This window comes from Rhipicephalus microplus, chromosome X, assembly GCF_043290135.1.
Source record: "Rhipicephalus microplus isolate Deutch F79 chromosome X, USDA_Rmic, whole genome shotgun sequence".
Taxonomy (NCBI): domain Eukaryota; kingdom Metazoa; phylum Arthropoda; class Arachnida; order Ixodida; family Ixodidae; genus Rhipicephalus; species Rhipicephalus microplus.
The window spans coordinates 168,892,196-168,915,162 of NC_134710.1; the positions used below are offsets into that span (position 1 = coordinate 168,892,196).

The window sequence follows — 22,967 nt, forward strand, 5'->3', positions numbered from 1 at the left end:
CGTTTATTTACAAATTGCTTACTTTTATAAAATATTTTAAATTATTGGTAATTATTCAGCACACAATGTAGAAAATAAGACAATGCAGCAGTCTTTTATTAGTTTGTAAGTTGCAGAATTGCCTAACGACATCGAGATCAACACGGATTACGGATCTCAAAGTTGCCGGCATTACAGTCCTATTCTAGCCACTGTACCGGCATTGCCGTTTGGCGCGTGGTGCTTGCGTGCAGAGATTGTAACGTTAATTTGGTAATCCTAATCCTCTACCCCTCAAGATGTCGTTCAAAGGAGGCCCTGGACAGAAAGTCCAGAAGGTTATGGTGCAACCTATTGTATCCTTTTTTGTGAGAAGGCACGGTTGTGTCTCGGACGCATTTTCCGGCTTTGGCCTTTTGTCTCTTCGCGTCAAGAATTGCTCTTTATGTAAGGGTACAGCCCCCCCCCCCGCCCCTTTTTTTTAACCTTGAATGCTTGAGCGTCGAGCGCCCAGTCACTAAGTGGCGTATAATGGAGCACAGCTGTGAAATGAATGAGAATGCGTGTATGCACACGATGAACATTCCTGTGCAGCTGTCTTCTGCCAGGTCGTTCCAGAAGCCGCACACCACAACGTCCGGAACAGGCGCCGATTTACTCAGCGGTAGAAGCTCGCACGTTCAGGTTTGAAAAAAAAAAAAAAAAAGGGGGGGGGGGGGTGGCTGTACCTGCGCTAGCAGCCGTAGTACGTGCACGTGAAGCCATAGCTTTGTTAGATCTGTGCGAGTATCCTAACTGATGCACTGTATGTGCGTAATTATTTGAATTGCAACATCCTGTGCTTATTTAACGCTTTGGATTCATGGTCGTTTACGAGGGAGCTTTTTACAGAGCTTGCGTTACCGTTTCTTCCTTGACGTTTTCGTTTCAGAACCTCATCTTCAGATATCTGCAGAATGTAAGTATTAACACACTGAGACAATCTTTAGTCTTGTGTTGTCAGTGCCAAAAAGAGCCATAAGTAGAGATTTATGGTATGTTGTGGCTTTATTCAAATTTTGTTAAAACACAGTTGCCTTGCTCTTGTTGCTGTTGTTCAAAGCTCTTGAAACAGAAGGCAGGAGAAAGTGATGTTGATGCGGCGGCTGCACTTCCGATGGAGGCGGAAATGTTGTTGGCCCGTGTGCTTAGATTTGGGTGCACGTTAAAGAACCTCAGGTAGACGAAATTTCCGGAGTCCTCCACTATGGCATCTCTCATAACCATATGGTGGTTTTGGGACGTTAAACCCCACATATCAATCAAATCAAAGTGATGTTGACGTTGTTGCAATCTGTTCTGCGACCGTGGAGGAGGGGAGGCCAAGGCCCCGCACTCGACAAAGAACGACCCAACATGGGGGGGGAAACAGCTACTACCTGCGAGTGGCCCTTATCAATGTTAATTATTTAGACACGACAGAGTTTGCCCGTCAATCCTAGCAGGGTAATGGAACTACGCTAGAAATTGCGCCACACAGGCGTAACACTCATTATTTCCAGGTATTGAACAAAACAGTAAAAACACACCCAAGTCCCAGCCGGTTAAACGTTGGCCTACCCCGGCCAAAAGTGGTCTGGTGGCATTCAAAGACGAGTGCTCTGCATGGGCGCATGTGTTGAGGAACCACGTGTTCAGTAACACCGAAAGTTGGGCGAGTTGGTGATTGTTCATGATTACAAATAAGCAGCGCACGACGTTTTACACAAAGAGAGACGATGTCCCTATCGCGGTGTCCCTATCGTCTCTCTTTGTGTAAAACGTCGTGCGCTGCTTATTTGTAATCATGAACCACGTGTGGTAGTACGAGGTGCCGCCTAAGCTGTGCATGATTCACCCTACTTGTCTGCCGTGGCTGGCAGAGATAGTACTGAACTTGGCAATAGCTCAACTGCTGGTTCACAATTGGCGACGCTTGTCACCTGTGTGGTAGTTAGCGTATCACTGGCTGTAGCTGGCATCGTCATCGATGCAAGCAGAGTCTCTTGGTTAGCCCTCACATGGTCAGCATGCTGGTGCCTTGTGGCTCCATCCTGCAAGCGGACAAGCAGCGAGGAGGGCCACTTGTCTGGCAGATGAAGGTAGGTCAGAACGAAAGTTCCTAGCGAAGACTAGCGCTCCTGGCTCTGGTAACGGCACCTTCTCCCAGCGGCCAGCTGCTGCTTTAGCCGCTTGAGGAGTGCCGTAGACTGGAGGCCTGGATGTAAAACGTGCAACTTGAGGAGTGCCGTAGACTGGAGGCCTGGATGTAAAACGTTAAACGGTGTCTTCACCATCTGGCCAAACAGGAGCTCACAGGGGGCGCGTCCAGTGACATCATGCGCTGTGGTCAGATACTGGTAGAGCGTACGGGCGACTTGCATACCGAAATCCCCAGCCTACCTTTTCTTAAGTTTGTCTTTAATGGTCTGCGCCACCTGCTTGGCTTTGCTGTTTGAAGCAGGGTGGTGCAGTGGAACCATCATTTGGCGGATTCGGTTCTCCAAGCCAGATACTCTGGGCTGGCTAAAGCGGGCCCATTGTCAGAGACTATAACGTAATAGCAAGCAACCATAAAATATATTAGTCAGAAAGGTGATTTAGGGAATAAATGAATTAAGCAAAGTGCTAAAAACTGTCAGTTTTACAGTGACACTGAACACAGCCTGATAACAGATGCCCATGTAAATAAGTGGGAATGTGTGGCTGCTAATATAAGCAGGGCCACTCATATGCATCAGTGGAAGTTCTGGATTGTGTGTTGTGAGGGTGAAATCATTCTCGTATGATTAGTGTCTCTGGTTAACAAATCAGTCTGTGCTTGGTCCTTGTGGCACAAGAACGCTGCAGTCGTAGCATGCTTTTGAATGCTCGCCAAAGTATTCTGACTGTGCCGTCGCCAGTTGCAGCACGCCTTTGGCACTATTGTGAACATCAGAATGGCTACTTGGCAGCCGGAAGCAGTAATAATGCTTCAGAAATGTTCTCATCCTCCCGTTACACTACAGTGCGGCACCTTGCTTTCACAATTGACGCTATCTGTACAAGTGGTCATCCACTTTACTGCCATATTTCAACCCGTGACTACTGTGCATATGCAGCTCTGCTGTGCTTTAGTGAGGCACTTTGGACTGGTTGCATAGCACTGTGGCCATGCTGCTAAGGGCATGTCTAGCTAGCACAGGTGATATGTGTGATAAAACCTCAAAGTGTGTATAAAAAGCCCTACTAGCACTGTTAACAACCCATGTATCCTTTAAAATATAGCCCCGCCGCGGTGGTCTAGTGGCTAAGGTACTCGGCTGCTGTTCCGCGGGATCGAATCCCAACTGCATTTTCGATTGACGCGAAAATTCTGTAGGCACGTGTGCTCACATAAGAGTGCACTTAAGGAACCCCAGGTAGTCGAAATTTCCGGAGCCCTGCACTACCGCGTTTCTCATAACCATATGGTGGTTTTGGGACATTCAACTCCACATATCAACCTTTTAAATATAAAGTGCTTACCACTTGGGAAGAAGTGGAACATGTGGCACTGAGCAACTTGTCGTTTTTTTAATAAACCCGGTCACAATAATCAGCCCCGTATCTGTCACTTTTCTTTGTCCCATGTGTCAACAGCTGCTGTATATTTTTATCTGGGTAACCTAGCAACTCGCACAATCTTCCTGTTTTCGTCATATGGGTACTGCTTCGCTGCTTTTTTTTCCATAACCTTATAAAGTCACTGGAGTGCATTATAGGCAACAAGTCAAAATGACATTAGCTTATTAGCACTGACAATTTGCATAGCTCATGCAAATAATTGTGACAAGCAACCATGTAGCAACTCAAAACAGCCTGCCTGTTACCCCATGAAATGCCTTGGAGTAAATGTCATTGATGTTCGATTGCACTGCCATTGTCTTGTATAGCAAGTTCCTGCACATTTTTCACTAAATTTGTGTATCAACATTTGAGCAGTGGGCAGCCAAATCTAAGCATTTTAACCAAAGCAACTACAGTCAAAGCCACATGTAACAAATGATTGTGTATCAAACACTTGTAAAATCCCTTGACTATATTTTCAATATATAAAATTACTTATATCTGTAGACCTTTGTGACCCCATATCTAGGTTTTACTCTAATAAATTAGTGGCTGTGAGTCATTGATGCTGGTGAGAGTTGGCCTTAAACTATTGCGTCAGTGTCATGCTTTGTAAACATTGTGACTGCTTTGCTTTTCAGAGAGCACGAATTCAAGTTTGGCTGCTCGATATTAATTACCTGAGAATTGAGGGCCACATTATCGTAAGTCCATATTGCTTTAAATACTGTTTCTGACACCCACCTTAATCTTTGTTGTTGTGAAGCAGTGTATTACAGGTGTAGTTTTTCAGAGAACTTGTTGTTGGGTTAGTTGGTAAAGCATTTCGAAAAGTTAATTCGAGCGCGAAAACTTGACACGATCACTCACACATGCACACACTGTGTGTTTGATGCATGGGTGTGTGAGTGATCGTGTCAAGTTTTCGCGCTCGAATTAACTTTTCGAAAAAGTAGTTTTTCAGTTTTAGTTATGACTTGTCCACATTCAGTTTGCTAATTACAGGTGAGGGTACTGTGCAGGCGGGGTCAGTCACTTTCGAAAGTGCTTTCACATGTGAATTTTCAAGAGGCTAGCACCAGGCACATTAGGGGGGGGGGAGGCACCGCACCATGATCGATGCAGTCAGCCCTTGAGGAATAGACGAAAAGTGATTTAGAATTTTGAAACGTCTGGGATCATCATAAGTTGTGGTGGGTGCGAGTTCAGTTTAGAGAGTTCTTTCACCTAGTTGGCCAGATCTTTTATGGATTGTATAGCATTTAGATTGAAGAGGTAAATATTGCAATACCATTTTCTGGTAAAATGCCCACGCACTTAGCCTTCAAAAGGCTGTGGGACTGTCCTTTAAGTTAAGTTTACATGCTCTGTTTATTCACTCTAAATGCTTTTTAGGGTAGCGCAGCTAGTGCATGGACACACAGCAAGAAAGCAGCACAAGTTTCAGCAACGATTTTGTGTACGAGGACGAACAATGTTGATGTTCCCTCCTTCAGATGTTCATTATGCTAGAGTGTTGGTAAATATGTTCAATTTACAAAACCTTGACGCCAGGGTTCTTAGACTCCTTAAAGGGGTACTGACACGAAAATTTCCATTTCTTGTCCCCGCTGCAGTAGTCTAGTGGCTAAGGTACTCCGTTGCTGACCCACAGGTCGCGGGATCGAATCCCAGCTGCATTTTCGATGGGGGCGAAAATGCTGTAGGCCCGTGGGCTCAGATTTGGGTGCATGTTAAAGAACCCCAGGTGGTCAGAAATTTCAGAGCCCTACACTACAGTGTCTCTCATAATCATATGGTGGTATTAGGCAATCAATTTTCATTTCTTGTTTTCTTGCATGAAGTTAAAAGCCACACCCTCAAGAGCCTAGACAATGTAGTGCTATGCGAGAGTGCACCCTCAAAAAGTAATACAGTATGTTTATAAAACCTAGTTTCGGTTCCTACTGTATCTTGATGTCACCACACAGTGCGAGCTTCTCGTCGCATGCCTGAGTAACATATGGTGACGTTTCCACCACCGCATCGCTCCTTGGGTCTGTTTGTGACGCACAAACGACCATTTTGAAAGTTTTGGCGACGCACGAGCGACCTGACATCACAACTTGCCAGACTGCTGCGTGAAGTCGCAAGAATTAGTACTGTAGCCTGACGTCAAGTTAGTGTTGATGTCAGTAGGTGCACCTTGAAAAAATTTACTTCAATATCAGAATAAAAAATCTTATCAGCATTTGCTGAGGTTCACACTTCCTCATAGTCGCCTCTGTATACAGGAGATTTGTATGGCAGAATAAAATCGTCTTAGAAAAAATGTCAGTACCCCTTTAAAGTAATTGAAAGTGTTAAAATAACTTGTTGCCCATTTTTCAGCTAATAATTATAGTATAATGTAAGAAAGTACGTAACTATTACAATCTGTCATGCTACATTTCTTTATGAAAGGAATTTATTCACCCATTCTAACATGATAGCTGCAAGCATAACTAAAGAGGGAAAGAAAAATATCTCAAAATTGATACTGAAATTCGCGCTGCCAACATTTTATCAAACCTCACTATCTTCATCGAAGAGGTCCTATGTTAACAAATATTTTTTTGAAGTTACTATTATATAAGTTTGTGTAAGCAATGTTCAATTTGCCATTAAAGCAGAGTTCGTGGTCTCTTCCTTGTCTCTACTGCACCGAAATGAAATAAGTCGATGTCCACAAACATGGATGTGGTGTGACTGGTGTCAGGAGGGGCTAAAACTGTGCCAAACCGAACTTGCTACAATTGCTCACTTATGAATAGAAAATTTTGCTTACCCATGCTTTATATGACTTTAAGGATTGCGGCGGCTGCATTTCCGATGGAGGCGGAAATGTTGTAGGCCCGTGTGCTCAGATTTGGGTGCACGTTAAAGAACCCCAGGTGGTCAAAATTTCCGGAGCCCTCCACTACGGCGTCTCTCATAATCATGAAGTGGTTTTGGGACGTTAAACCCCACATATCAATCAATCAATCAATCAATGACTTTAAGGATTCCTTTTGTAGCTATAATTGTTTTATTCATTTATTCATTATTTAATAACAGTATCCTAAAAGCAGGAAAGGTAACTACATATGTGAGATTGGAAGACAAGGAAATCTTGCTATTATTCGTTCACCCTGTTAGTTATTCCCTTAGCCACTCAATCGTGAATCTCCCTGTTTGCCTAATTTTTTACTACCCACAATAATCATATTCAACGTATGACACGTGTCTTCCATTTAAAAAAGTGTTGATTGTTTTCTTGTGGGTCCTTTACTGCACTATTTCTGATTATTAAAAAGTTTTTTATAAAAGGCTAGCTACTGAAGAGGGGATAGGTACTGAATGCTTAGCATGTTGAAGTTCTTTTAGATGCGAAGCAGCTTAGGGTCGAGCTCAATTCTGTGTGCAGTGGGACCACTATTACTGTGCATACGCGTCCGCTCCCCCTTTCTTCTATCCTACGCTCCTCCCTCTTCGCCTCGCGATTCTGATGCAGGGAGTGTCTTCTAAAATTTATCCTTGCTCCTCCTCTAGTCCTTCCTCCTCACGGCGTTTACACTTCCATTGTGCATACGCGTCTGCTCCCGCTTCTCTCCTCTAGGCATTCATACCTGCGGCTTTTACACTTCCATTGTGCATGCAAGTCTCTCCCCCCTCCCAGCGTCAGCTTTGCGAGGCATACCACGGTCTGCTAGCAAGTTTCTTGATTGAAAACACTGACTGCACAACCGTTCACTGGCCATCTCGTATATATAGTGTTAGCGTATGCATTTAATGCTATACTAGATGATGGCCGCAAATATTCACAACATAGACATTAAACACTATTTAGGGCGCTAAACGTAATAAACACACGACACACTGGAATAAAAAGGTTGATTATATTTAATTACATAAAAGGCTTGATTAGAACTTACATTATCCAAAACAGTAAGACTAGACGCCCACACACAATTACTCAACTTAGTGTTCCACTCACAACCGCTCTGTTCGCTCGCTTTTCGCGCACTGTCTTGTCGCCCGCTCTCCTCGCATTTCAGTCTCTGTTTTCCACGCTTTTCGGACTCCTTCGGCCACAAGTTGGAGGCACACACACACTCGTAGACACAAAATGCACTCGGAAACCACTCAGACGCAAACACAAAATGGTTCATTGAAGACGCAGGGGTCGAGTCCCCCTCACTAACGGCTGACGAGCAAATGTATTACCGAAGGGGAAAAAAAGGTAAGAAGAAAACAATACTCAATGGGTGCCGCATACAATAGGCACTGGATCTTGACTTGCAAAGTAGTGCCGGTCGAAGATTTCTTCTATGCGTTGCAAAACAATAAAAATTCGCTGCATGTGCGTTAACTAAAAACGGACTGCAGGTCTCTGTGTCCAATAGAGTTGTCTTTCTATCACTGCCCATTAGTTGCGATAGGAATGTTCCAGTAGAAAACGATCTATCACTGCGTGCTTTTCGCCTCCCCAGGCTTCTCTCTTGCGCAACGCTGCAAGGGGCGCCAAGTGTAAGCGTTCGTACCCACTGCTTCGCATCTACACATGGTTCTCTTTAGCGGGAGATACTGTAATTTTTTAATGTGGTGCATGCTGGTATCAAGGTTACAGCTTTTGCTAAGTGTTCTTCCCTAAGAAGCCTCTCTGCAATTAGCACATTGCACAGGAATCTTGCATCGCCATTGAATAATGCCAGCTGTACCAGTTTCTCTGTCAGCTTTATAAGATTTCACTTGCGAAATGATGTTTTCTTGCATTTGTGCTGATGTAGTGGAAGCAAAAGTTTTTCATTCATTTGTTTTCAGGGTTTTGATGAATACATGAACCTTGTGCTAGATGATGCAGAAGAAATCTGTACCAAGCCTAAGTATCGTAAACAAGTTGGTAAGTTATGAAGATAGTTATTTCGAAAAAAAAAAATAAACTGTAGGATACAGTGTATGTAACCTGTACCTTGGATCAGGCAAGCAAAAGAGGAAAGGGGATTATTAATAGATTTTTCATTACATAAAATTAAAGCATGCTTTTAATTTTCTCAGTGGTGTGGTTGTTGCATTAATTGTACTAAGATAGGAAACTTGCTACATCCTACTCCGCTTGTAAAAAAAATTGTATAATTTGTGCAGAGCTTGCTCCATGTTATTTTTATGGCCATTCGAAGAAAAGGTAAACAACGGGTACATGTAAACAATCTATTTCTGACTACTGTAGAGTTGTTTTGAGCAATTATGAGAGCTCAGTTGAAAACTCTTAAACATATTTAAAGGCTAATTGCTGCATGATGATTGGGACTTGCTTAGGCTTATGCAGATCAGCAGGTAAATAGCAGTTTCCAATGTCTAACAAGCACTGCTTAAGGGACCCCTGACACCAAATTTGGAAACACAAGATGCTTCTGTTGCTTGAGAGTCTTTTACGGTTGTCTGGTGGCTAAGGTACTCGGCTGCTGACCCGCAGGTCGCGGGATCGAATCTAGTTGCGGTGGTGGCATTTCCGATGGAGGCAGAAATGTTTTAGGCCCGTGTGCTCAGATTTGGGTGCACATTAAAGAACCCCAGGTGGACGAAATTTCCGGAGCCCTCCACTACGGCGTCTCTCATAATTATATGGTGGTTTTGGGACGTTAAACCCCACATATCAATCAACCTAGATAAGTAGGGGAATTCATGCCCTTCTGGAAATGTCAGGGGATTTCTGAAAAAAACTGGCCTGGTCATGGAAACTGATGGCAGTCTGTGCATTCATCACAAAAATAAATATTACCAATTATCAAAGCTTATAAAGTCACTCTTTCAGCTGTAACTACAGTGAACAGCAAGATGATGCATGAAAAAATAAAAAGCAGTGCGAAACTGTTGCGCTTTAGTGTAGACATGAGAGGATACACCTACTAAAGAAATACAAAGTTTACTGATGTTTTGGCACCCACTGTGGGATCCTTGTTCACAATAATATCCACAAGAAAGCACAGGTATTTAAATACATTTAAGTACGTCACATAGCACTGGGACTACATTGTCGGAAGCGTCCCATCACTTCTGTTCAGCGTAAGTGCAGTTGTCTGTATGTGCTGGTATTCCAGCTGCAGGCAGATGTAAGCTTTTCTTTGGCCAGAATACGCACACTTGACCAGTCAGTTTGGTGGCCTATAGATTGCACGTGTTTAGCGAGGGCATATGAGGTCACGTGTTATTTTCTGGAGTTATATTCGTGTTGTTTAACTCTTTTCTTGAAATCGGTAGTCTCGCCAATCTACTGGTGGTCACAATTGTGGCAGCCTAAAGAATAAAAAAGTTTGTGTAAATTTTCGCTTGGCAACTTGTCCTTCATGTTGTTTAAAACTTTCATGTTGGTGCATTCACTATTTTGATGTCTGTTGCTTCTACATGTCGCACAGCATATCCGACTTTCCAACCACTACATTACACACGTCGGTGAATTTGTGCATGTTTGTCTTGACCATGATTTCAGCTTGGCTTGCTGGACTATGTGATGCCTTTTAATGTTATTACTATATCATTATTATTATTGGCGATGCAACAGAAAACCTCCTCAGCTACACTCTTATTGCTGGTAGGTCGAGTTTCAAGGTTAGAGTTGAGTAACTTCATCTAAATTGCTGATTTGAGTTTCATGAGATGGTATTATTTAATCTGTGATTAGTTTTAGCGTTGTGTTCATAGAAGAGTATAGAAACGAAGGTAACCCACCTGCATCTGTGATAAATCTGTGGAATTGAGGGAGCTGTAGCTACCAGACAGGTTCCTTCTTGCCAGCACACATTCAAACGTCATCGCTTGAAATGCTGCCCCTAGGAGTGTGGCAGCTTGGGCTAGTTGGTATGGCATGACGATAGTTATAGTGCCAGAACAAAACGACGACACAGACAAGAAAGACGCGAAAGACACAAGCGCTAACTTCCAACTCTTGGAAGTTAGCGCTCATGTCTTTCGTGTCCTTTTTGTCTCTGTGTCGTCGTTTTGTTCTCGCGCTATAACTGTCGTCGCTACCCCTAGTTTTCACTGCACTGCAGGCATCTGAAGATTTTGTAACACTCTAAGCGTCAAAGCCCAGAGAAGTAAACCACCAACATCCATGTGCTTGTCGTATAAAAAGAACGAAAAAAAGAAAATTGTGCAGCGCGGTTTTGTTCTTGCGAAGTTGTTAGTCAATGCAAGGTGCACAGAATACACTAGTATATAGTTATTATTCTTTTTTTGCTTAAACGTATATATATGTACAATTTAGGTGGGGATGTAAATCAATAGTAGATACAGGGATCCAGGTCGCATCAGATCCAATCCACATTTTAATCTTGACTGAGTTGTGCGAGAAATTGAAGTACAAAATAAAGACACCTGGACACAGTGCACACTTTTGGTGGAGGCAAAAGTGCTGTAGGCCCATGTCCCCAGATTTATTTAGTGCATCTTAAAAAAATCCAGGTGGTCGAAATTTCCGGAGCCCTCCACTACTGTGTCTCTCATAATGATGTGGTGGTTTTGAGACCTTAAACACCACACATCTATCAATTGTTTATGTATGTGGAAACCTCATGCTGCCACGTATATTGCTTGGAAACTATGAGGCGGAACGGTGCGTCAAGTTTGTGGGTCTTCACAGTGAAGAACATTTGTAGCATCGAACCTTTTTCCTTCTTCACTGCGGCACGTAGCTCATGCAAGAGCCACCGCCCGTTTTTTTTTAACTTCCGCCGGCTTCTTATCAACTTCCTTGAGATTCTTCTCGATGGCCTGCGAGGCCTTCTCCAGGAACAAGCACTCGGGCATGACAGCGAAAGAACCCTCCTTGTCCGCCACCAATGGTCTAATGTGCTCTTTAATGAACCTATCCACAAGCCACCTATTGTCGAGCTTCGAAGCTGGCCTTCCTCTGCCGCTCGTAATGACCACCGTGCACTCAAAGACGCTGTGAGCCTTTTCAGCTTCAGGGATCCTATTAGCAATACAGCGTCTCACCGCCAAGGATTCAGCTGGTTTCAACCAAGGTTTAAAGCCAAACTTCAGGCCGAGATCAAGCATCTTTCTAACCTTTTCCGGGGTTGTCTCACAAGGTTACCACCTTTCCTGGGATTGCAACAAGCTTCATCTTTGTCGGTAGCGTTGGACGTATCATGTTTCTAAAAAATTCTATCACCCTAGTCTTCATTTTTCTCCATTTCTTGTACCGCTAAGGCCGGGTGTTTGTTAAAGAACCCCAGGTGGTCTAAATTTCCGGAGCCCTCCACTACGGCGTCTCTCATAATCATATGGTGGTTTTGGGACGTTAAATCCCACGTATCAATCAATCAATTATACAGCTAAGGCTATCGACCTTGGCCGTCCCATCCGCAGTATGCACGTGGGCAGTCCTCGTAGATCCTGGCTTGCCGCTACCATTCTGTGTTCAAGATTCGGCAGACCCACAAAGCGTCTGAACGTCTTAACGGCTAAAGCCAGACGTTCAGACGCTTTGTGGCTGGCTTCAGCCTTCATTCAACACGCGGATCATTAATACAATTTTTCTGCGAATCTAATAAGTTCTTTCACTGTACGTGTTCTTGTAACTGCTTATATATGTCTGTTTTTTTTTTTTCCAATGGAGTTTCAGTTGGTGTGTGCTGTGTCCAGACGTCTTCCTATTGTACTTAAATTTTTTGCACAACTCAGTTAAGATGAACTACCAACTCGCTGAGCAGTGTGTACTTCCCACATTGTAAATAGTAAACTCGGTAAATACAGGTCGACCTAATCCAATCCAATCCACATCCTAAGTGACCTGGTCTGTAACCATTATAGTGAACTAAAATATAGGTACTCCAGTCGCAGAACCGGCCTGGCTCAGGTGCTCTCCTTTTACACAGGTGCTACGAGATGGTGTCACTTCTACATTTCCTTGCAGCTTTGGTTACGCTGTAGGAGTATCATGGGCTCCTTCAAACTTTCAGCTGAGGTTAATTTAAACTGGCATGTCGGCATTCTACCAAACAGCCAACTTGCCGACTCTATGGCTCAAAAGTATCATTTTGGCCAGATATACATTTTTTTTCTATTTACTGCATGCGCTCAGAATATTCTGAGTGCGTGTGGAACATTTATTTACTTATTTTATAGGATTGCCTGATTTTTTCACCACTCTAGGGCCTGCCTCTAGTTCATAGTTTTACAAGCAGACGTAACGGTCATGGAATTTGCTTTAAATCATCATGGAACACCAGGAAAAGTCGGAGAATTTTGAAAAAGCGAATTCGTAGACACCCTGGTCGTGATGATTATTACATGTATGTCTTTAACTATTGCATCTGTAACCACTGGTAACATTGGTAATGCATGCTGCCCTGCCGCGTTGGTCTAGTGACTAAAGTACTCGGCTGCATTTTCAATGGAGGTGAAAATGCTGTAGGCCCATGTGCTCAAATTTGGGTGCACAATAAAGAACCCCAGATGGTGCGAATTTCCAGAGCCCTTCACTACGACGTCTATCTTAATCATATGGTGGTTTTGGGACGTTGAACCCCACATTTCAATCATCAAATCAACAGTGGTAATGCAGCATGACAGTGCCCGTGCAATTGCTACGGCCTGTTTCAATTCAACCTCATGTTTGGTTTGCTGCTTGCCCACAGCTGTTCTAAAAATAAGCAAACGGTAAAGTCAACTATCGCATACTGTATCTCATGCGGAGAGGACATAGCATTGTTTGTTCTTTGATTATTGGTAAGATCAGCTGTTTATTTGGGCATGCTTGCTATAAGCTAAATCTCCTAAAATTTGGTGATGGCTTTTGGAAGCAGTGCGAAATAAAGACGTTTATTTTTTCCTTTCACTCAAAGGGGAAGCTGGGGCTAAAGGCTGAAGTGCCTGACAAATGCCTCGGCTCCCTTGTACTACCTGACATTATAAATACAGCGATCCTACCGCTGCGCCAAACTGCGCCGAATTGCTCCTACTGCTACACGCTGCTACATTTCCGCGAAATTTGGCGAGTCTGCACCAGAGGGCGTGCTCCGTCTTTTAGAAACCAAACTACTTTAGGTTCTCCAGTTGAAAATGACATCGCGGTGCACCTGCGTAAGACGCAAGCCAAGCCAAACTGGGCCAAATGTCACTGTTGGAGCCATGTATGGCTTTGACACAGTGAATGCCCGATTTTTCGCACTTTCAAGGGACCGGAAAATCATCCGAAAAAAGATTCACGACATTTTATTCCACTCGAGTAATCAAATTGCCACAGCCCCATTTGAAATAGCTTCAATGCCTCCTAGAGTACAATTATCGGGCATTTCGGTGCACGCTTAGTCTGTCGTCAATACATTGAGGGCCTGCCGACGTCCATTTGCAAATATGCTTTGCGTGATGAGTGCCGCTGATACTAGCAAAGCATGGAATAAGTTGCGGATTTATTGCCCCGCCACGGTGTTCTAGTGGTTAAGGTACTCGGCTGCTGACCCGCAGGTTGCGGGATAAAATCCCGGCTGTGGCGGCTGCATTTCCGATGGAGGCGCAAATGCTGTAGGCCTGTGTACTCAGATTTGGGTGCAAGTTAAAGAACCCCAGGTGGTCTAGATTTACGGAGCCCTCCACTACGGCGTCTCTCATAATCATATGGTGGTTTTGGGACGTTAAACCCCACAAATAAATCAAGTTGCGGATTTATTGCATGGAGCATGTGGAAATCATGACGCAGAAAATAAAGGGTGTGGCGGAATAGAGGAATTCTTGTCTGGACCTCCGCGATGCATGTTGCACTGACAAGATGCACCACTGTACGAAAATCTCCGGCGATGCATAGCACTTGCTGCCACACTTGACCGATTGTTCCTAGTTGTGTGCAGCACATCGTCTGCACAGCTGACGCTGCTCCTTCTGGGGTGATTTTGTATGCACGTGTTTGTTATAAAAGTGTGTTCTTGATGCCCACTCGAATCCTGATCGCACACGGGCGCGGCGATAGCGGGCTGATTTTGTTCATGAAGGCAACTGCGTCTGTGCGGCGCACTTAGCTGGCTTGCACAGAAAGGCAGCGTGGGCGGCGGCACGGGTGAGTGATTAAAAGTGTGCAGTACTCCAACTGCGCCACAAGCAGTAACAAGCAGTTAGTTGAAGATGCACCATAAAGCGAGTAAGTCTTACTGGCTTGTTTGCCGCATTGCCGCTATCACGCCTTCGAGCATTTCCGGTGCTTATCCGTTATACATCACCTCAATGCGAGATGATACTGGCCCCTTCAAATTTATCTGCTTCACCCCATAGCACTTGTGGATTGCTGCAAAGCTGACATTTGGAAATTGCTGCGACACCAAACAACTCTTGAAAGTGTTCCTTTAAGCCTACGAGGTCATAGACGTAGCAAAGGTAGGGACTTTAAGTAATGCTGTTTCATACCTGTAATATCGGCTGAAAGCCCAAAAAATCATACGCCGAAGAGTTCCAGCGTCGAAAATTTCAGACATTCTTATACATAAACGCCCATAAGGCTTGTGATACTGTCTCAAAATATATGACATCAAAAGCACAATGCACCTAATGGGGACAGATTTTATATTGTCATGACCTGCAGATACATCATTCATAGCCACATCACATTCATCATAGTCATGAATGCATTGCAGTGGAAGCACCAGGACACAAATGTAAACCAAATGAAACCGTTACTTAACAACTTATTGGCCACAGAGTGCATGATAAATTTACCTTTTGTAGATTTGCTTATCTTATTGACATGATATAATAACTGGCTGTGGTGTGTATGTACCTGGGTCAAAAGTTCCCGGGCCACTGTCTCATGTATTTTTACGGAAGCGCGGCTTGAGTACATTTTACTAGGACTGTACATATAAAGGACAATAAAATTGTATAGAACAAATTTTATCATTATGAAACCAGTGCTTTACTAAAAAAAGTGGGATGAATATGTGCCGCTGAGTCATGAGTGCTTTAAAAAAAAAATGGCGAAACATTGTTCTACAGACTCATGAAGGCACCAATGTGTGATCTCATCAGTGGATATTTGTGGTTACACAGCTGAAACAGGCAGCACAGAGGAACACTTTTGAAGTTGTTTAGGGGAATATTGTGCGCACCCGATTTTCAGCAGGAAGCATCATCTGTAGCTTCAGATCTCGTAAGGAACCGTAGGACTTTGGTCTGTTCCTGTAAAGCTCACTTCACTGCATATAAAAAGCTTTCCTTTGTTGATTTTTTTTTTCTGTTAAAATGGTAGAATATTGATGTCCCTGAATATCTGCCAACTTTTCAAGAGGTATGTGATATTAAGAAAAATACTTTCATGAACCGTTATTCACTGTTAGGCTTTGCTAAAACATACCAGCTTGATAAAAGGTTGCATTTTGATGCATGTATTAGTTTAAATGCTGTACAAGCACATGATGACTGGGTGTTAAAGTAGCCTTTCTAGGAAATCTCAAGAAAATTACCTAGCATTTTGAATGGTGTCTTTTTTTTTATATGAGTGATAGGAAAATTCAGAAGTTTTTGTAAAAATTGTAAGAAATTTCATTGGCATTGTGGCCCTACAGCCACCTTTCGAAAGCGCAGTGGAAATTTTTTCTCAAGCTTACAAAGGCTTAAGTGGGATAGCAGCGAATTAGTATTGTGCTAGTTGTGACAGCTGTTTTTTTTTTCTTTTCCTTTCTTTTTTTAGGGTTAGTAAAATACATGGCACCAGCTTTGGGCAGTGCCCCCTCGCACCGTGTTGTCGTCTGCTTGCCTTTAATGACCAAACATGTGCACAGACACACTGAGCAGGCAGTTGCAGCACGGATGAGTACACCTTGAGCGATTTTCGCTTTTCTTTCCTTGCACATTATCAAACTTCATGACAAGTAGGAGACATCGGCTGATTACTGTTGCTGTTCCTTTTTAATGCTTCACGCAACTGAAAGTGATCACCAGAGGTGCAGCTAGAGGAGGGGGGCGGCATGCTGACCTCCTGAAAATTTTCTATTTTACTTGCGTATATACACTCACTTACAAATGCATGCACATACATGAAACATGAATGACCGCCCCCCGCCCCCCTCTCTGCCCGAAAAAAGTTTTGCTGACCCACAGGTCGCCGGATCTAATCTCCGCTGCATTTTCAATGGAGGCAAAAATGCTGTAGGCCCGTGTGCTCAGATTTGGGTGCACGTTAAAGAACCCCAGGTGGTCGAAATTTCTGGAGCCCTTCACTACGGCGTCTCTCATAATCATATGGTGGTTTTGGGACGTTAAACCCACATATCAATCAATCAAAAAAGTTTTGGCTATGCTCTGGTTACCACTGCTGGAACAGTTACAGCTGTGGCTTGCATTTCATCTAGGACATATTTCTGGGATAAAAAGCGAAAGAATTTCATAACAAAGGTAAAATAGGTGTGAAGCATAAGCATACGAGTGTTCACTTACTTTTAAGAATGCCTAATGTCTCCACATTTAACCGTTTGCAGACTGGAACCTTTATCTACTGTCTATTGGTTCTGGTCTGAAACCAATAAAAGCAAGGACTAAGTTAAGGAAGGTTAGGTACTAGTTTTGAGATGGTATATAATGATGCTGTGAGAAGCACATGCTTGAATCAACAATGAAAGTGCTTGTCCAGCTGCGCCTGACAACAAACCTCAAAGGGCCTTAGGCCTACTAGAAGTTAAAAATTTTGATACAGTGGCAGTTGTAAACCAGACTACAATAAAAATGAAGCAGCGAGAATCTTTCAGAACAATGCTGTTATAGTGTTACATGATTGGTAACATGGCAGCTACTCATTTCTAGCTTTTATTTGCTACTCTCACCCTTGAAATGAGCACTCTGCCCATTGCAGAGTGCTCCTCTGTATGACATGTTTCAACTGTGTCACTACGAGCATCATATTCGCCATCAATTCTTGTTTCACAATGGCATCTGCTTCCGGTGAAGCTACCGTGGCTCGTGCTTCAAAGATGCTGTGGCATTTCTCCATCTTTAAACACGGTGCAATACTTACTGTCCAAGAGCTGTCCTAGGTACAAAGCAATTATGCTGTCATGCCACTTACGGCTCAAGCGTCACACACAGGTCAAAGGTCACGTGAGCTCATTGTCTGATCAGTCGGCTCCAGGCAACAAAAACATCAACTGCAATTTTTATTCCAGACCAAATTACCGTGGCTGTTTAGTCGTTTTACTTGACTGCTGACCTGTAAATCTTTGTATCGAATTCTGGCCATGGAGGCTGCATTTTTGATGGAGCCAAATATGGCAGTGGCTCGTGTGCCGAGATATAGGTGCATGTTCCCCAAGAATCCTAGGTGGTTGAAATTTCCTGAGCCCTCCACTACGGTGTCTCATAACCACATTGTAGTTGGGGATATTAAATCCCGGAAATTATTCAATTACAGCTACGGGAATGAATGAAGAGGGAAATTTCGAGGTCTCATTTCTTTGATATGACACAATGTTAACAAAAATCAGCAGATAATGAAGCAAAATAAAGTGGTGTGAAAACTGCTAAGATGAGGTAGAGCAAGCATGTGAACAACTAGATGGAGATTTTCTAGTTGATGAACCAGAAGGCGTAGGTTCTTATTGGACTAATTGACAGCGTCTTCCGGTGACATCAAGTGTACTATGGTCACATTACAAAGAGTGATTGAGTTACTGGAGAGGTCTGGAAAAGCCCAGGGTCATTCCTTGATTTTGTGGCACATAATGTGTCCACACTCTGCGTATAATGTGCATTTACATGAAATGCATTTAGATAATTTTTATTTGCTAAGCATAAAAACTGGCAAACTCAATGAAAGTGATTCTCATCTACAATTACTCGCACCAATATAGAAAATAAATTTTTGGCAAAGCACAGTCTTGTTTCTACATTTGCATATCCACTACAACTAACCTCCCTCTGTTATCCTTGGTTTCATAGCTAAGGACTAAAATCGAGTCTTTGCTTCTTTTTTTTTTCATACAAATTTGTCAACCGTACTATAGCCACCATTAGGTTATGTGAAATGGCTTTGGTATAATGCATTTTCACGCATAGTTTGCTTCCTCAAAAGGAATGCGTTTGTAATGCAACAGCCGTGCATTAAGAATATGTTTTAGAGAAGGCGTTCTGTCTGTCTACACTTTGCCTATTATTCCTTTACTGTCACCCTTTGCCCCATTTAAATTGTTTAACAAATAATTGTACATTGAAAGTTACCTTATATCATGCAGCTTGCTGAAGTGCTCCACAAGTCATCTAGAAAAAAATATTGAGTAATTTTCTTGTTTTTCTCTTTTTAGGGCGGATCCTTCTGAAGGGCGAAAACATCACACTAATTATGAGCGTACAGAACATGTGAATGGGGCCAAGTGCCTAGTGAACTGTGCCCAGGATATTTCTACCATTTTTTATTTCCATTTCATGTACATAATCAGTTTAAGATTAGTGAAGATGCTTCATGAGAGCTTTTTGTGTTTTTTTTCTTATATTACATTGAGATGGACTGAATCACTATTGCAGCTGCTGTGAGGCTTTTCCTCATTTCAACACTGATGCACAAAATTGAATCGACATGTGTGATACCCATAAGCTGGCCAATCGTGTAGCAGTATGATGTATTTACTTTTACTGGTGGAATTCCAAATGTGGTCTCTAGAGTTTTTGAAAGGCAACTGATATCTAGTTTTTTTTCTGTAACTGAAGTAATCTTTCCTCATGCAACAGCATAAATAAATAAAAATAGAAGACAGATGGCAGAGGTGACAAGAGTTTCATGGCTATGTAGTGGATCCTTTTTCTAGAGATTTTAGTGTATGTCATCATGTAAAGAGTGTTGGATAGGTCTCAGAATGATGCTCACGGGTGAGTGCTTTTTATGCATAAGGCTGAGGTCTCCGATTTATGAAAATCAAATTGTTTTTTTGTGTGTGAACACCTTGTGAACTGAAGCTCAATCATTTGTTAAATACCTACTACTGTTGCAGGGCTTCTCTGACCGCTGTCAATTATTTTAGCGTTTCCCCATTCTGGGTATGATGTTCAACTGTCAGAAATGACCGTTTGCACAGTCTTTTCATTGTGTGCAAAAGAATATGCAGATGCAGCAATGTGAGTAGTGGACTTGTGTGCAAAGGGTGGTTCCAATTCTCGTACGTTGCATGGAAAAGCACTCAATGTAGACAACTTTTTTTTTCTCGGCTAATTGCATTAGTTTAGTTATTTTGCTTACAGTCATGGTGAGATGTTAACAGCACTGAGGCAGACAAAATGCAAAACACTGTGGAAGGTGCTATTAGGGGCATGCTGTAGTCTTGCAAAGTGTATGTACTAGGTTAAAAGGCGAATATCTCATTTATTAAGCCAAAATCGGTATTCAATAAGCTATAGCTCACATTTGACAGAGTTTGTGCTGATTAGGCCAAATTTAGGAGTATGCAATGTTGCTTGTAATTTGTCAGAATTGCAGTTCAAAGTAGCTCTAGTAATTTGCTACTCGTGCACAGATGAGGAACTGTAGTTTATAACCTGTAGACATTTTTTTGTTTAGGAGCGAAGCTATTTAGGCCCACAATCTGCCGTCACCATCGAAGCTGCCTGGCACTGTGCCAGCTGTGGCGCCTCTCCCCCCCCCCCTCACGTGAAAGGATAAATGAGCTTTATGAACGCTGAAACGCGGATGACGTCTGCAGAGCTATAATTGCGTCTCTCATAATCATATGGTGGTTTTGGGACGTTAAACCCCACAAATCAATCAATCAATGCAGAGCTATAATTAAAGTTTGCAGCAAAGAACACGCAAGCCACAAATATTGTGGAATGACCCTTTTAAGGCCTGACTACACATGCGTGTGGAAGCCCATCAGAGCGTAACTTTTAAGGACATGACATCGTGCCCTCTTTCTATGGAGAGGGTGTGAGTAGTTATTAGAACTACACTTTCTTTATAGTTGCGATATCCGTGCATTATAAATGCAATGAAAGTGGTCATTTTTGAAAATTTTAGAGTGAATAATTCCAACTTAGCCTGCCACCTTGAATCCTTGAAAAACTTGCATTAGATCCTGAAAAGTCCTTGAATATCCTCGATTTTTTCTCTTTGGAAACCTGTACAAACTCTGGAAACGAAAAAACAAAAAAAAAAAAGCTTTTTCGCACGTTGGGGATTGTGCAGCCTGAGCCCTCTCGCCCTTTTCTCGAGCGTTTTGGGTTTTGGTGGAGGCATACTGCCGTGCAGTAGTCGCCGGACGCTGCGAGTGCCTAAAGCCCCTAGAACTGTGCCAAAGCGTGCCTTCCAACTAGCGCGCGGAGCTGCGCTGCCGTGGAGATCGCGGGAGGGAGGGAGGGATCGGGGGATTGCCGAGGCGCGCCTCGGCAATTCGCCGAGGTGCGCCTCAGCGGATTGTCGGCGGATTGTCATTGGAAATGACGAACGCCGTGCGCACCTCGCACGGCGTTCGTCATTTCCGAAGGTGGGTAACAATACTGTTCGATATAAACGTGCGAAATTCTATATTTTTACAAAGAAATTTCAAGGGGATAACTTGCGAGTTCGATATACCAAAAAATTCGATATATGTGGGTTTGATATAACCGTGTTCGACCGTATAGTGATTTTTGCTGTAGGTATCGTAATAAATAGCTGCTCATGTTTAGCATGTGTTGTATGCCTTTTGTGTACCATCTAAGTGCTGTTAACATATTTATATTGCAGGGAGTCATTCCACCAAATCTTTTGTATCTATGTCATTCGTTCTTATTAAAGTATGTCATTCTAAACATCTATGGTTTCTATCTCTGCAGTGCTCTGCCACAGCACTTATGCTGGTGCACTATTCAGCAGCAACGTGAAAGATGTATTTGATGTCATGTGTTAGGCACAAGTTAATGTGCGTTTGAGATTTTTATCTGCTGATGGCCGTAATAGTGTATGGACACAGTTTATGCTTCGTTGGATATCAGTGTGGTGCAGTGACATCGTTTGGATATCGGGAAAATCATACAGACAAATGCATCTATAAAAGCAGGTTAGTTTAGCAGTATCGTTGGCAAGTCTAAAAGGAATGTATTGCGTATTTTGTACTAGGAGATAAAAGAACATTATGACAGCAGATTTGGTTGTCTGCAAATTTCCTGCAGATGAAGCTTGCCGATTCATTCAGATTTACTGGTGATGCAGTACCGAATGAGATTGTTGTAAATACATACTTCATGAAGCAGATAGTTTGTGCTTGGTCTCAGTGCGACTTCTTGTATTTCATTTTGGCTCGATTGTGCCAAAGGAAAAATCAAGAAAGTGTCACTTCACTTTATTGAAACATATCTTGGGTGAAACATGCCACTTGGATGTTTAAAAAAAAAAATACCAAGTTCAGTTGGAGTACTTTCTTGAGAACGTTCCACTTTTGCAGAGCTGTACTTTTCAGCTGCTTGAAAAAATGCTTACAGGTGACCTGCAAGAGATCATGGTGACTTATTTAGGCAAACTTAATTTGTTTCTAGTGAAATATAATCACAAAGTGAAGTGTATCCTCCCAGTAGGCCTATAGGGTGTTCTGGGCAGCTGTTACAAAAGATCGAAAGGCAAAAAATGCATATATACTGTGAAAAAATTGGTACGTATAGCTAAAAAATGTAATATGCAATAAAACATTATTTAAAAAATACTTTGACAGCACTTTTGTAATTGATCAAAATTTCGTAGCTTTTATCCGTGGACAGCCTGTTGCCACATGTCACAATATATGGACTAGTTCATAAGAAAGTTAACCCATATAGTTCTGCTTTTTTTTTACGTTGAATGAAGTATAATCTGAGAATAATTCAACCAACCAATACTAAAGTTCAGTGCTGTGTGTCCTCGTATCGTCCAGTCTTTTGCGATGTTTTATTCTTCGTCTACAATACTAAAGCTCTCGCCTTGCTTACAATTCAGATTTTTTTTTAGTGGCACGAGCAGTGTGAGTAATGCTAAAATTTATCAGTACGTCCCTGCACTTGTATGTGTGTTTTTTTTTTTTCCCCTTTCAGAATGGTAGGCTAGGGAGTTGCTGTCCACATTATGGTATGGCCAGGGGCAGATTAACAGTGCGGAGGGCCCTGTTCGAAATAATAAGGGGGGGGGGGGTGGCTCTCGCCCCACCCCCTTTCTTTCCCCTTTGTCATCTGGTCATGCTTGAGACTTGACGCCTTTTTGATTTAGCTGCGAAGAACACGAGCCACATTTATTCTAAGCCTCTCAGGACTGGTAAATATTATCAACTGGGGGTTTTCTTTCTTGCGGAGCACGTGGAGAGATTGTCATCGTAATGATTAACCATATCAGGAGGCAAAGACACATAGACAGCATTAATATTTGTCTGGTTCGTTGAATCATACTGAAAGAAGACTAAATTGTATGAGAA

General features: G+C 42.7%; 2 protein-coding genes across 5 annotated transcripts in view; one reads left to right on the top strand and one right to left on the bottom strand.

Annotated features, from left to right (window-relative positions):
• Positions 1-149: 149 nt before the first annotated feature.
• Positions 150-21,346, top strand: SmE (Small ribonucleoprotein particle protein SmE). Its single transcript, XM_037428519.2, has 5 exons — positions 150-335; positions 911-937; positions 4,227-4,289; positions 8,407-8,485; positions 18,867-21,346. Exons 1-5 carry the CDS (start codon positions 279-281, stop codon positions 18,923-18,925), a joined length of 285 nt encoding a protein of 94 aa, XP_037284416.1. The 5' UTR covers positions 150-278; the 3' UTR covers positions 18,926-21,346.
• A 510-nt stretch (positions 21,347-21,856) lies between these two features.
• Positions 21,857-22,967, bottom strand: part of nenya — a 48,019-nt gene continuing 46,908 nt past the window's right edge. For 3 of the 4 annotated variants that reach the window (XM_075878186.1, XM_037428517.2, XM_075878185.1), the window contains one exon: positions 21,857-22,016. In XM_075878186.1, the coding sequence (XP_075734301.1) occupies positions 21,873-22,016 (144 nt within the window). In that variant the 3' untranslated portion in view covers positions 21,857-21,872. The remainder of the gene's footprint in view (positions 22,017-22,967) is intronic. The other variant, XR_012887101.1, reaches the window with a different exon arrangement.